The following is a 15,897-nucleotide window of genomic DNA, read 5'->3' as shown; positions in this document are numbered from 1 at the left end:
ACAAGAAGGGCTATTTGAAATGTTACAGGCCTGAATTTCTTGAATCCATGGATGAATGGGATTTACACTAAAGTGTACTTGTCCTTTGGCAAAGCCTTGTCTCTTGTTATAGATTATTAGAATCAAACGAAGAGTTTGACTCCTTATTTTAGGCAAGATATTTGAGTTGAAATAGGTTGTTAAGCAAACTAAGAGTTTGACAAGGTATTTTCTTTTTGTGAGTCCTATTGCTTCAAGTCAGAAAGAACGCCTTCCATGAATGCAAAGGTTGCATGAGGGCCAAGACATCTGTGTATGAGGTCTCTCTCTTTCATATCCCAGTGATCATCACACATTTCAGAAAGCTCACTGGACTCATGGTCTCGCAAAGTCGCGATTGCCTTGCGAACGAGCTGAGCAGCATCCACTCCCTCCAGCAACTCTGCCATCAAGAAATGGTTTCGAGCCACGTAATAAATTGCACAAGGCAATACCATACATAGGTAGATATTCTTAGGAAAGCCGTGGGTCATGTCATTCGTTGCGTCATTCATGAAAAAGGCCTTGAGCACGCTTGTGTGGTTTCGCAAGGTGTCCCAGCACTCCCCGCCTGCTGCCGTGTTCATGGAAAACCCAAGTGCAATGTCAGGTAAATGGTACATTTCGGAAACCGACCTTCATATTTGCAGATAGAAGTTTTCAAACATGCAAATTTCACAGTTATATCCATGCTTAAAGCTTGCAAAATTTCAATAAAAACCTCTAAATTTTCAACTTCAAGGTTTCTGTATCTGTTAAGAAAAATGTTATGTATGAACACTGGCCTGCAGCTGCGAGTGCTGCCACAATCCCAAAGGTGCACCACCCAAGATAATTTGAGCTGCCAAATGTTGAGGCAAGATCCGTAAACAAATGCTTAGAGTTGCCAAGATCGCGTGCATAATCTACATCCGGCTTGCCTTCCCTCCAATACAACGTCAACAGCATTGAATCTGCAACCACTGGCACCCGGTATATTTCCCTGCGGGCATCGGCGAAGGCACCCATAATTGTTTCGACTCGCAGCCTCACATTTCTGGTCAGGAACTCCCGATCAGCGTCCCACGACGGCCCCTGCATCGTAATATTTAAGTCATTCAAACCATCGTAGCGAAGAAAAAAGTAGCAGACTCCATGAACACACGACAGTTTACATAAGAATCACGCCTTCTAGAAAGGTTTTGCATGTAACCTGCGTTAGCCTCCACTCCATTTGAACCAATGCTTCTGTACGCAAGTGTGGAGGGCCGCTTGATCTTATCCATCTTGCTACGGTAGCCATAGTCAGGGCCGCGCAACCGCGTATCCTCAATTTCTTCACTTTGGGTGACACATTGAGAGGAGTTGCTAGGACGGTACACCAGCTAACATCTAATTCTTCCACTTCCTCCAAACTTGGGAAATCTAAAACCTGTAGAAGTTCGCAGGAACTTGCACGAAGAACTCTGAGCTTTTTTGATGAGCCATGGACTTTGATCAGCTTTTCACAGGACTTGAGGGAGAGTCTTGTAAGAGTGAAGGAGCTCAAAGTGAGCTCCTCCCATAAATCAACATACTCGAGAGCAAGCTTCTCTAGATTGGCAAAAACTGCTGTATTACTACGTAGGCTTAGTGGTAGCCATGACGGCGCGATGATTATTACCTTCCTTAACTTTCTACTACAGTCGTTCAGCACCAGAGTTCTTACCTCCTCTACATTGTCTAGTACTACCTCTTGTAGTTCTTCTAGGCAATCCAACGATAGCTTCCCTTCTTCCAAATGTAGAGAGACCCCGCGCAGGACAAGAGTCCTCAGCGACGTCATGCATTCCATTTTGCCACGAAACGTCAAAGCATCAAAGCCACGCGAACGAAACTGCTCCATCCGCAACCTGACGAGGTTACGAGCATTGAAATGACCTTTGATATTGCTACACCCTTCCAAATCCAGCAAGTCCACGCTTTCAAGAGATTGCATTTGTGAAAGGTCTAGCTCTTCCGACAGCCTGCATCTCTCCAACCATAGAACCTTTACCTGCTGCCACCTCCAGTTAAATCGTACTTCTGCCGAGGACACTTCTACAAACCTCTCCAGTTTTTCCATTCTGCTTGCGACTTTCTGATTATTGAGGCACCACAGCGAGTCATATTCCTTCTCCTTGGCTTCCACTAGGGCAAACTCTTTGTAAAGATCGTGAACCTTTAATCTCGTCTTCCGAGAAACCTCCAACCCCCGATACAACGGCGTTTCTTCGAACTCCATCAGCGCAAACATACTCATTTCTTTCAACTGCGACAAATGGCAATTAACAACCGTATCACCAACTATTGTTGTTTTTTGTCACCTGAAATTGAAAGCACTTCATTGAAAACAAGGAGGTAAACGATGACATCGAGTAGCTCATAAAAATTAAAGCAAAATTTTGCGTTAATTAGTGAAAGAGGGGTGAGATGGGAGGACATGTGCAAGGAGTATACAAAAGGGAGTGAAGGTATTCATGCATAAGGCATAGACGTGAAAACCATTATAATTAAAAGAACTCGTTTTGCATAGGACACGTAAGGAGAAGGGGATGCTTTACATTTGGATGCATTAGCAAAGAATTTCCCATTCGAGAATACTAGGACTCAGGTCATTGCTCATTCACTAGTCCCACTAGCTCTGGACAATGAAGATGGAGGTAGCAGCACTATGGTAATTGCCTACTTAGAGCTAGGCAATCCACTAGAGTTACAACCATATATGGCTCTCCGGCCATGCTCACATTGGTAAATTGCTTGGTTTTCATCTTGCCTTTTTCGAGATGTGGTAGCTCACTTGCTCCATTACCTTGCTATGGATGCTCCTTCAATAGCAAAATGGTGCAAGCACCTATTGCCTCGAGGAGGTCACTATGTATAAACCCTCTATATTTCTAAAAATCCCTTATTTGTAAATTTTTGATTAATAAAATACAAATCTGTAACTAACATTGCACACGTGCATTATGCGCGTTGTGTGTGTATGCATTATATATTGGACAGTGTATGGGCATACAACAAATAGAGCTGATTGTAGAAGTGGAGGACATTATGGTAGGGGTGTCATTAAGTTTTCAAACTAGTGCAAAAGTGGAGGGGGTCAATTGTTGTTATGTCTCTCTAATTCCTAAACTGTTGGAAGAGAGATTGTGATGCATGTTTACAAAGTTTGAGAGTGGCAATGTTGAAGCTAGCAAATACCAGATTCAATAGAAGCATAATAGCAATACAAGAACATTTGTGAATATGAGCTGAATTTAACTTGGCATCTCTTTTCCATCTATTGGGGAAAAAGACCTTGGCAGTAAGCACCCAAGGAGTCAAGGTACTTAAATCAAGGACTTGAAGCCTCTTGCATCAAGATCTTTTCATTCGCCAAGTTTAGTTGGCACTAACCTCCATTTCATTTTTAATGGATCAACATCTACCATTGCGCATGCATCACTTGAATTTGGATTCTTTTGAATCTTTCAGAGCCATTCTTGATGAATGGTAACATGAGCAACTGCACTCAAGTCACATAGCCAATTTAGAATCATGTTTGAACTGACTACCTTGCATAGATAAGAGATTTTGTTGCTTCCAAGAATTGTAATGACTAGCATTGTCATAGTTTCCACTTATAGTCTAAATATTTGGCCTAATGATTTCTCATTGATGTTCACACTATCAAAATTATTTTAAAACTAGTTGCTACTTTTGCCATCTCCTTTGCCTCACTTGTCCAAAGAACAACTAGACATGCTCTATCTATTTGTTATCTAGATAAAGACCTTTGGTTGAGATTTTGTTTATTATTTGATTGTTAGCGATTCTACTAGACATTGAGGTTGATTAAATCCTCGGTCATAACCTCTATCTCTTTGGGCATTAAACTCACCTCTTTCTCTTTAAGAGCTATGGCTTCTTACTGCAAATGGTTATTCATGACCTTTATGTTAACTAAATCCTCCTCCATGGAATTATTCCTCCATAAGCAAGGGGGTTGACCTAGAAATATGTATGCATACCATGCGGTCCAAATGGGGAAAAAAAAAAAAATCAAAGCTAAAGGTAAATTTACTAAAATGTATTCACTTGGAATTTTTAACTTTTTTTTGAAAAAACCCCTCAAGTTTGTATCAATAAGGGGTTTTTTTCACACCCCTTGAAGACATGTTGTATCTTATGTTTCTTAATAGTGCACTCCCTAGGAGCATGCCAACATGATCTTAAATATTGGGGATATGCCCTTGTAACCATTACGATGCAAACTAATCATAGCCTTCATTAAGACTAGTTGATACAATCTGCATTGATCCATGTTTTCAACCTTGTGATCAATAGCTTCTAGCTCACTAGTAAAGTCTTTCAACCTTAGTAAATAATCCAATCTTTTAACCTTATCAGTAGCTTCCTAGGTTTTGAAGAACCTCTTTTAGAATAATTGAACTGGCTCTGAAGCAAGCGAGCTCTTGCTACGTTTTTTGTTGCAAATTGATTCTCCAATGCTTTCCAATTCGATGGGATTTTCTTCTCATACATAATGAGATCTCGAGGAATTCACTCAATAATATATGTGATTATCATGTGAGTTCAACAGACGGACATATTTATTTCCATTTTTTCTCACATTTCACTTGCAAATTAAGGGTTCCATGAAATTGATTTTGGGAAAGAATTTACAAATTGGATAGAAAAAGGGTGCCTTTTACTAATGAAGAATTCACAGATAAGGGTTTTCACAAATAGGCCTTGAATGCACATGATATATAGGTTTTATACATAGCACTTGACCCCCATGAGAATGAGGTCATGTATAAGGATCGATAAGCCTACACATCCCATTCAACTTGGTCATCAACACTGATAGCGAGAAATGCAACTATGCTATTTACAATGCCCCATATCTTCTTGAGACCAAGTAATTTCTCTATCTTGAACTTACAAGTGCTAAAATTCTGCTTAATATTGTGGTTTAAAAATATATTGTCATCCGACTTTGACATCCTCGTGGCTTGGATGTTCTTTTATGGATAAAATATTTCAATTACAGTTACATTACCGAGATAGTCAACTCTAATAGTGTACTAATAAATGTAGAGCAACTTTTTGCTGCCTAATCCAATTCCAATAGATCTAGATTTTGATATTGTGGCGAGAAGTTATAGCAATTGAAATTTTGACACTTAATCATTAATGCAAAGATCTTGAGAAAATATATGAAAAGGCTATATTCTTCTTCCTCTAAATTTTGTTTATTGTTCAATTGTCACTTCTTCTCCTTTCTTCTCCTCCTTTTCATATCTTCCCTAATCGCCTCTACTCGTACATGGTCTCTTTTTTGCTTTTGCTAGGTTCTTCTTTAGCTCTCTATAGCCTTTCAAATTCATAGGCATCTTTCAAGCGTTTTGTCTTGTCACATGCACTATGCAATGCACTGCTCTACAATGCTCAGATTCCTAGAGCAACGTTTGTTTGATAAGCTAATTTAACAATTTTTCATTCGTTCAACAATTACTCCATTTTGGATATCTCATGCAACATATACTCATTTTAGCACCGAAGTACACGTGCTCTTCAACCACCTTACACTTCAACTAGCATAGCTTTGCCATGCAATACTAGTGGCTTTCACAAGCTTATCAGCGTCGACCCTTTGCAACTTTGGTTGCTTCTAGTGGACTTAATCCTCTTGCTAATTGTTCCCAAGCCTATGATGATCAAGATTTGAGCTGAGTGTTGATTGAGGCACTAAGTTGAACCACTATTTGTGCTTCCTGGTAGCCCTACAGTCAGTTGGCTACTCGCAAGGTTGAGTGCTTTAGACTTCTTGTTGCTTAGTTCACAAGAGAATGGGGCCGAGAAATGTGCAACAACTTAAATGTCATATCTTTTTGCTTTAATAGAAGGCGAAAAGCATGTGTTTTCCACAAAAACACAAGGTAAGGAAACAAAGATCACATAGCTACAATCTTTGTTATTTTTGGTGGTTATAAAGCTTAAAAAGAAAATGGGTGACAGTAGTAATGATGAGTGGGAAAAAGGTATGAACTTGCATCTAGGGAAGTCAACTCACATCTTAGGCACCATAGGATCTAAGTTATTAGCTTCAGAGTTGTGTATGACTTTCTTGTGACACTGCCAAGCTCATATACTTCGAGTTCTATTTGCTTTTGCTCAACTCGCTATGCTCCAAGATGCTTACGATCACTTTTTGTAAGTCTTTTTTGGCCGCCGTTAGAATGAGGTTAGAATGCTTGCTCAATGTTGAAAGCTATTTTTCTTGGTGCATAATGGCTTAAAGCTAAGCAAAGGTAGATTCTCTTTCTAAGTTGTATGTGTGCGCGTGCTATGGCTCAAAGCTAGGTGAAAGCTATAAAGCAAAGAAATATTCTTCGTCAAGTTGCAACCAATAATGATTGATCTCGATTTGCAAGGAAGTCATCTCATTAACAAAACATAGAAATCATTTAAAAATCCCCGATATCTTTTGGGGAAAGCAATCAAAATGGAGGAACAAGGGCAACAAGGGTCCTTCATCGAGGCCTTTGAACAATAATGAACCTGCCATTGTATCTATTATATAGCTGGTATCCTAATTCCTCCTTGACAAGGTGAGCTCTAGTAGAACACCCGTTTGGGTGGAACTCCCAAAATTTCCACTATCTCTATACAATCAAGCTTCCATTCTTAATGGAGGACTAAGGGTGGTCCTTGGGTTAGAGAAAGAGCAATTTATTAATCTTAGAGGGAGTCCCCAAGTCAGTGTCTAGATGGACTTGACTCCAGCTCTATTGAGAAGGCAACAGCTTGTGTACATTTTTCCTAACTCTTGTTTCCTATGTGGGCTATCAACCCACATTGTGAGAAGTCGCCCTAATACGAAAGCTAGGTCAAACATTGTTTAGGAGCTAGCAACCCTATCTCAAAGGACCAAATGGCCGCCAAAAGAGAACAAGGGCCAGATTGAAAAGCAGGATATTGCTGAGCAAGGTTTAAATGATAATCAAAGAGCTCAAGAACCTAAATCTGAGCAACAAAGATAAAGAGGCCCTATCAAAAATGTCTTTGAGGCTATCATAGACCAAGAAGCAGATGATTGGATCCAGGAACATAAAGAAAGCTTAGGACCTAAAGAGATAGAGGCTGGTCTAAAGAATTTGAGTATGAAATATTCCAAACGGATCTAATGGTAACTAAGTTTTTTGATGATGGGGAATCAAAAGAGGAACTTCCTCATCCAACTCAAGTAGAAAAGATCTAACAAAATTTCTGGCAACAATAAAAAACAAAAGAAGACTCTCAATAATTGAGACTATCCAACAACGGTCACATGCAACAGTGCCAAGCATAGGTGGCAGTGCCACTTGATTGTACTGTTAGGTGTTTGCAGCATATATGAGAGTACTTGGGCTTTCCAGCTGGTCAAATGGGGCACCCTTGGTCAGCATGTGTTGCTGACCAGGTCGGGTCAGTTTTCCCCACCAGTAAAGTCGGTTGACCTGACCTACAAGTCGGTCAACCAGTCGGCCATTTCCACTATCTAGGCCTATAAAAGGGGCCTTTGCTGCCCCTTGTTTGGCATCCAATACCAACCTTACTCTAGCCCCATCTTTTGCCCTTGGCCACACCACTCCAGCTCTAGGGGCAGCTGTTAGAAAAGACCCAACAAAGGGTACACACAGCGGAAATAATGCCCAGGAGCTCACAGGGTGTGCGGTGTGGGTGTGGAATCACAAACTTCTTTACTTATGTGCATTCAATAGGTGTGCAGACTCATTAATAGACAATGAACCAATCAGATAGAGAAACCACCAAAATATATATTTCCGTCCACAACTATGGACACAATACAAGAGAGACAGATCCAGAGTCCCACCAATGGTGTGGTCCTCTGATCTTACCACAAAAGTCCTTCTCCTATCTGCTGGCTATCTCTAGACTAGAGTCCGCGTGCTCCACCTCGAGCATGAGTAGACTTTCCGTCTAAAATGATCTTCTCCACCTTGCTGTCTGGAAACCAGTCTAGGTGGGCAGCTTCCTGTTAGCTAAGTCTGCAGCACAAAGTACTTCTTTCTCCTCCTGACTGTAGGCCCAAAGATAGCCCTACTGCTGCTCTTTCTGCTGATGGAATTGCTGCTCCAGATGATGTTAAAATGAGGCCTGAATGGCCTCCTTATATAGGCCCCAAGGCCTGTACCAAAAAAAACCGACTCAGCCTATACAAAAAACCGACCAGACTGCTTGGAAAAAAAAAAGCCCTTAAAGGGCTCACAAGTCAGGCCTTTTATGGCCCAAACTTCCAGGGCTTTTGGCCCTCCATTCAAGGCAAATATGCAGCCTATAAAAGGCCTGCCACCTGCCCACTGACAGTCACATTCCTTGCTGCAGATCTAAGCCTGCACTCCCTGCCATGTCTGCGCCTCTGCAAACAGTGCGCCTCCATGTCCTAGATCCTCCGCAATCTGTCCCAGACTGTCTTGCTTCTGCTCCGTACTTTCCTGGCCCTCTGTCCTGCCCTTAACAGTTCTAGATGTGCTGCCCTCATGCCAGCCCCTTTCTCTCTTTTCCTGTTGGGTACTGCCCTAGGTCTCCCTCCCCCATGCTCTCCTCATATGGGGGCTTACAGATGGGGAGGTGACCTTTCCAACAGCAGCCATACAACAGTCTCTACATATAGCAATTGAAGGCAACATGTACACGCAACATACAATATGGTTTGGGCAGCGACACAGGTCGAGGTTTGGTAGTTTGCTTCAGCCGCATAGCTCCATCTCCCACAGTCGCAGTTGATTTGGCACTCATGTATAGACATCAATTGGGGCATTTATGCCAGCATTATAAATAAAGTAGTGTACTATAGCTAGGAAGATCTCTGGTGTCTCTCATGCTTGAGTTCTCCTTTTGCATTTCATCTATTTCCGCACACATTAGGAAAAATGGAAGCTCATTTTGGGTCTTTTAGGGTTTAGAAAAATAGGCTCTCGACCCATTAAAAGAGGGCCAACATAATGTTGGCAAAATACCAAAAACCATGTAAAAAGATAAAATAAGTCATATTCAAAATCTTTTTCTTTTATTATGTCTTTTGCACAAAAAGTCATCTTTTAAAGATGACTAGCTTAAGTAGCTTGGGAAGGCTTAGGGCCTAGGTAGGCTTGATTCTCGGGTTTAGTGGAAAGGGTGCGAACCAGAGAGGGGTCTCCACTATTTTTGGCGCATTGGGACCGAGTCTATAAAGGAAGCCTAGAGGTTCAATCTTCCGAGAGCCGATGGGGACAAGTCTAGTTCCCTAGTGCAAGGTCTAGAGTCGTGAATGCGCTCTTGCATCCTAGCGTAGCCCAAGGCCCAGTAGCAGATCCAATGCCTTCAGGTGCCACCTGGTGGTATGGGACACCAGGCTGGTTGGGAGTTTGTGCTGGCTCAGAGGGGACATCTCATGTCTCGTAAATGCAGTGGTGGGTGGTGAGTAGCCTGCTTAGATTCCTCATGTTTATGGTGTTCTTGTGTTTGCTTGCAGGTCAGGAATCTTAGGGGTGCTGGGGTCATGTCAGTCGATATCAGAGCCAACTCCTGAGGTGCGATTTCTATAGAGCGAGGTGTGGATGAATCCTTCTCCAGGTAAGAGAACAAAATCGCAATTTGTTCTTTATTCCTACAGGTTTCGAAAATTTGTCAGTTAGGGAAGAGACTTTGTTGGGCTGAGATAGAGAGAAAGGTGGAGCTGTACTGCAAGAATCGTTTACTGGAGAGATGTTGGATCAAGAACTAGGGATTCGTTTGAAACTAGTACTATAATTTTCAGGCTGTCAAAGAAGGGATTGGAGAAGACGACATGGGTCAATGTTGGATAGAGATTGATTGCGCAGTTAGTAGCAAGACAACGCAAGGGCTGATTGCGCAGGGATTGGTACAAGGCATGGTGCAACTGCTTGGGTTGAGGCGCCTAGAGAGAGGAAGGCACGATTTGATACATGTGCTTTTCGACTGGCCAGCGCTTTTGGCAGGAGATAGACAAAAGCACATGTTTTTCCTAATTAGCATAAAGCACAAGTACATGGTTTTCCATATTCGGCAAAAGCATGTGCTAGATTTAGCCTTTGGGAAAGCTAATTTTTTTCAAAAGCAGCCAGCTTTCTAACAGCTCCTGAGCGCTTTAAAATAAAACCCATAGCTCTCTCTTCTACATAGCCCTCACATTTCCATTGCCTGACACAACCAACATTCAGTCGCCAATTTCTTCTCTGAAGCTACCCACTTCAATTGCGTTGTTATACCAGCTCCTTTCTTTTCTTAGGTTTGGAGATTGTCAAGCCTGTTTATTTGTAGTTTTGTCTCCTCCTTTCTACAGCTAGAATTCTGATTTCCTCCAAGTTTCCTCTTGGACCGGTTGCTCTCATCTAGCTCCTCAGTTTACCATCTCTTTTGCTGTGTAAATAGCTGATTTCAGTCTCTCCTTCCTAGAAGCCTCTTCGAATCTTTTTTTTCCATGGCTTAAGTGAACCACTCATCTCAAACCAAGGTTCAAGAAAGGGATCAAGCTATGGATCATCAGGACGAGGCCTTGTATGACGATCTGGTCACAAATAATACCTTTCAAGAATTTCAGACAACTCTAGATAAAAGGCTTGACACCTTCACTGCGACTCACTCTTAGTTGTTTGACTAGATGCTTGTGTTGCAAACTTCAGTTACTCTCATGATGAACACCATTCAAGCTCTCACTCATGTGGATGCTTTGGCTTCAGTGTTAGCTCGATGTTAGGACCTAACATTACTCCAGATCCATATTTTGGAGAGCAAAAGTCACGAAAGAAGGAAGTGGTTGACACTTGGTTGCACAAGTGGCAGGTACTAAGAAGATCCAACTTGCAGTAAAATATCTTTCAAGAGGAAAAGCGCTTCTTTGGTGGAAAGAACTGCGGAAGAAGCCCACCAATTGGAGCGAGTTTGAAGAAACTTTTAATAAAGAATTCTTAAAGAAAGAGGAGGATTATAACATTGTAGGGAAGTTCAAAACCCTCAATATGTCCAAGTAGAACTTAACCTTTGAAGTTTATCTCCAGAAGCTACACATCAAGAACAATAAATGCACCACTTTGCAAGAGGCCATGAATTATGTGAGCATATATGATGATACAATGTCCAACACAAAGGGAACCACTACTTCTTATACAAGTGGGAAGAACAACAGGAAGTTCTTCCAGTAGCTTTTCTGAACAGGGGAGTGAAAGTTAGTTGATAACACCCCCAAGAAGAACTTGATTCAGACCAAGAATGATAAAGCCCGTTTCTTATGCACCCTCAAGTTAAAGAAAGAAGGACATTTTATTATTTGTAAGGAGTGGGACCACACACGAAAAGATTATCCTAAGCGCAAGAGCCAGACACAAGTGCCGGACCAAAGCTCCATGTAGGCCAAGGAACCAAAGCTAAGGGAACTAACCAAGCATCGATGACAAGTACTTCTGTGAATATCATTACCTGTTGACTTTCATGTAATTGCACTTTTAATAATTCGTTGTTTGGCCCCCATGACCTTTTCCGAGCTTATGGAGAAGTGAGGGACCAAAGACTTCACATTCTCTTTGATCCAGGAAGCTCTCACAATTTTGTGAACTACAAACTTGTGCAAATGATAGGGCTGCCCACGACACTTAGCGATCACACCATTCTAATTTTGTGAACTACAAACTTGTGCAAAAGATGGGGCTGTCCACGACACCTAGCGATCACACCTACGAGGTGCGACTTCGAGTTGGGAAGTAGTTTTGGGATCGCAAGGTCAACCATCTTTCTATCCGGATTCAAGACTACACAGATACTCTTACATGTTATGTTATGCACTTGGAACATGTGCATTGGTCAACCCAAAAGGTAATACGAGAACTTCGTAGTGACCACACCTAGTATGAAAAGCAGTTCTATCTATGTGTTTTGCATAGATACGGATTTGGTTGTAACCTGTATGCAAATCAAACTTAGTGAAATACTTCGCTCTAGCCGACCGGTCTATCAAATCATCTGAGTGAGGAAGAGTAAGGGTTGTTTACTTGGGCAGATATAGCTCATGTTTAAATAATCTTGAAGCTGGGAAGCTAACTCGTCTTGCTCAAGTTGGGTACTAAATCTATGCCATGATCTACTGCCCTTTCTGAAGGTAAACCTTCCAACAATTGTGCAAGGAATACATCAAGGACATCATCTAACATCGTTCTCAATTCTCGGTGTTCAAACACGCTTAAATCATTTTTGTTATTAACTGAAACAACAAATGAGGAAAGCGGAATCAAAACACACTGATACACATCATAATGAGAAGTGTTTAATATATTCCAAAGCTGCATCACAGATACAATAGGTCCCTGAGAAGAGAGAATATCTCACATTTAATACAAACTTGGGTGTCCTTATCCAAAAAAGAGAGTGTGTGTTCTTTTCATCTGATCCAAATATCGTTGGTTTTAAACCAATCTATTCCGATCAACAAGTCCTACCTTCCAGCAAATGATGAATGATTTGTTCCGAGACTATTTGAGCAAATTCATTTTTGTGTTTTTAGATTGCGTCTTGATATATAGCCGATGGTTAGAGGATCACAATGGACACCTCAAGATTGTCTTGGTTCTATTAAGACAGCAAAAGCTATATGCCAAGATGAGTAAATGTGACTTCTTTATGAATGAGATCATTTACTTAGGACACAAGATTTCTTCAAAAGGTATCCGCATTGATCTCAATCGAATTCAAAAGGTCTTGGAATGGCCCATACCTTAGACTGTGAAAAAACTTTATTCTTTCTTAGGATTTACGGTCTTTCTAAGAAAATATGTACATGATTACTCTAGAATCACAATACCCTTAACATGCATGTTGAAAGGTCGTGGACGCAAGTCTAATCAGCCTATATCTTGGAACGAGGAAATGAACAATGCTTTTGAGACCATGAAACAAACTCTCAAGGAAGCACTTGTTCTTGCATTGCCAGATCCTGCCCGACCTTATGTTTTATAGGCCGATGCAAGTGACTTTGCGATTGGAGCAGCTTAATTCCAAGAGGGCAGACATGTAGCTTTTGAAAGTAAAAAGCTCGATGATACTCAATGTCATTAGCCCACACTATAAAAAGAACTGTATGCAATAGTGTATGCTTTAAAGGTTTGGAGACACTACTTGTATGGCTCAAAGTTTCTTGCATTGACTGATCATTAGTCAATAAAGTATGTGTGTGATGGGTCGGAATGACGGGGAAGAAAGGCTAGATGGGTAGAGTTAATGCAAGCCTTTGATTTTGAGATATGTTATTGCAACTACGTCATTTATAGAAATATCCTCAGACCTATTTCAATCCTTGAGAGGACTCTGCACAATTGATAGTCATTTCAGTTCTTATTAACAAAAGGTCCAAGACGAGAGCTCCATGATTGACCAAAACTCAAGGATTATGCCACCTATGGTACATGTGACGGGAGGTCAAGGGATGATTAGGAATGGTTTACTATTCCAGAATGAATATATATGTGTGCTAGATGTCTTGGATCTTCGATCCAAGATTCTCTGGGAGTGCCATGATACTCCTAACGCAAGACATCCAGGCATCCATAGGACTCTGTCTCTTGTGTAACATACTTTTTATTGGCCTAAGATGCGTGCATTTATTGAAAATTATGTAGTAGGCTGCCATGTTTGTCAGGTTACTAAGGCTAAACGTCTTAGAACAACCATTGCAAATCCCGAGTAATAAATGAAAGAGTATTTCCATCGACTTTATTACGGGTTTGCCTAGAACAAGCAAGGGTCATGACTCTATTTGGATCATAGTTGATCGTCTGACAAAACTGGCTATATTTTTACCTATAAGATCAACCATATCAGCTATTCAGTTGATTCATGAGTTTGTGGACCAATTGTTTAAGCTATATGGTTTGCCTTCAGACATATTCAGTGACCGGGACTCTTAAGTTTACAAGTAACTTTTAGACACTTGTTTTTAAGAAGTTGGAAACTACTCTTAAGTATGAGTTCCTTAGATCATGCACAATCTGATGGCATTACAAAGAAGGTTAACCAGTTGGTTGAAGATATGATTCATGCATATGTTTCTAAGAGAGAGTCTTCATGGCAAGACTATCTCCCCATGATAGAACAATGCAAAGCAAGTACACGTTACAGTTCTTTTCTACTTATGTGTATTTCAACCTAAGTCACTAGTTATGGTTGGGTTCAAGGGAATAAACAATGATGCTGCAAGAACATTCTTGCAAGACATGCAAGAAATGTTGCAATTTGCCAAGGAGTCTATTAGAAGTGCCCAGGATTGGGATATATTTTATGCTAATAGGCATCGTTCACCTAGAGAGTACTCTGATGAAACGATGGTATATTTACTTCTTCCCAAGGAATCCAAGAACCTAAGTACTTGTTTGGTTCCAAAATTATCCCCCACATATTGTGGTCTGTTCAAGATTATTAAAAGAATTGGACTAGTTGCATATAAACTGGAATTGCCTCCAGAAGTTAAAGTACATCCAGTTTTTCATGTTAGTAGACTGAAAGAGTTACTAGGTGCTAATGATCAACTTGTTTCTCCTCAAGAAAAAATAGAAGTTACTGATTTGACTTTATTCCACACGAACCTGCGAATATTCTTAAATTTCGTGGAAAAAAGATTAGGAATTGAACTATGACGAAATACAAGATCAAGTGGAAAGATCGTGTTGAGGAGGACGCAACATGGGAGACATTACCTAACCTCTAGAGGATATTCCGGGGTTTTTTGACGAACTCAGGAGTGAGTTCTTAGAAGAGGGGAAGTATGACATGTGCACGGATTGGTATCTGATGTGTATTGGGGTACACAAGACTAGCTTAGGTAGCCTGGGGAGGCTTGGGTTAGGCAAGCTTGATTCTCGGCTTGAGTGGCAAGGGTACGAACCAGATAGGGATCTCCGCTATTTTTGGCTCATTGGGCCCGAGTCTATAAAGGGGGCCCAAAGGTTCAGTCTTCAGAGAGGCGATGGGAGCAAGTCTAGTTCCCTAGTGCAAGGTCTGATCCTGGATTGAGTCGCGGACGTGTGCCTGCATCTTAGTGTAGCCCAAGGCCCAACAACAGATCCAAGGCCTTCAGGCACCACTTGGTGGTATTGGACACCAGGCTGGTTGGGAGTTCGTGCCAGTAGCTCAACTCATGGCTCAGAGGAAACATCTCATGATTCGAGATCATGTCTCGTAGATTTTGTGGTTGGGTGGTGAGCAGCCTGCTCAGATTCCTCAGGTTTTACACTAATCATGAAGAGGGCATCGGAGGAACTAAAATAGGAATACTTTATCATTATAAAGATGGAATATTCAGATCTTGGCTGTGAATTAGGGGTGGAAACATCTCCCACTGTAGGACTCAATAAGGAGAGGCTACAGGAGCTGTAAATGCTGACTGGCTGAATGCTAGAACTCCTAATGCTGGAGAATGAAGGAGGGGGTCAGGTGCCTTTTTAGGCTGGACTGCCTGACTGAACCAACCAGTGGGGGGGTCAATTGGGGCTATTCCTGCAGTGTTACAGATACCTAAACCCTAGCCAATAGTCAATATGCTGATCGGCACACTACCCTTGACACAGTCAGTACTTTCAGCTCCAACTATAGACCTCATGTGTTATGCTCAAATTGGAGGGGTGTACAGTTACAGTTTTCTTTGATGGTGATACTTCAGCAGATTTGATCGACTCCTCACTAAATGCCAAGGTTGATCTCTCCATCATGTAAGCCAAGACTGTACTTCAGTTGCACAGAGACTTTAGTACCATCCAGACACTAGTAACTACAGTGGCTTGCAGATCAGGGTGACGAATTGGCATGAACAGATCATTGCAGTAATAGATTCAGGAGGCAATTCCAAGA

At 41.4% G+C, this 15,897-nt stretch overlaps 1 protein-coding gene across 1 annotated transcript in view; it reads right to left on the bottom strand.

Moving 5' to 3' along the window:
* Positions 1–224: 224 nt before the first annotated feature.
* Positions 225–15,897, bottom strand: part of LOC147891950 (disease resistance protein RPS6-like) — a 38,788-nt gene continuing 23,115 nt past the window's right edge. The window contains exons 5-7 of the mRNA XM_087388544.1: positions 1,211–2,287; positions 804–1,092; positions 225–589 (exon numbers count right to left, since the gene is read on the bottom strand). Of these exons, the coding sequence (XP_087244670.1) occupies positions 225–589; positions 804–1,092; positions 1,211–2,287 (1,731 nt within the window). The remainder of the gene's footprint in view (positions 590–803; positions 1,093–1,210; positions 2,288–15,897) is intronic.

This window comes from Dipteris shenzhenensis, chromosome 17, assembly GCF_047967505.1.
Source record: "Dipteris shenzhenensis isolate YYH24624 ecotype China chromosome 17, Dip_SZ_1.0, whole genome shotgun sequence".
Lineage (NCBI taxonomy): Eukaryota > Viridiplantae > Streptophyta > Polypodiopsida > Gleicheniales > Dipteridaceae > Dipteris > Dipteris shenzhenensis.
Note: the sequence above shows the minus strand (reverse complement) of the source record. Positions and strands in the feature narration are given on the sequence as shown.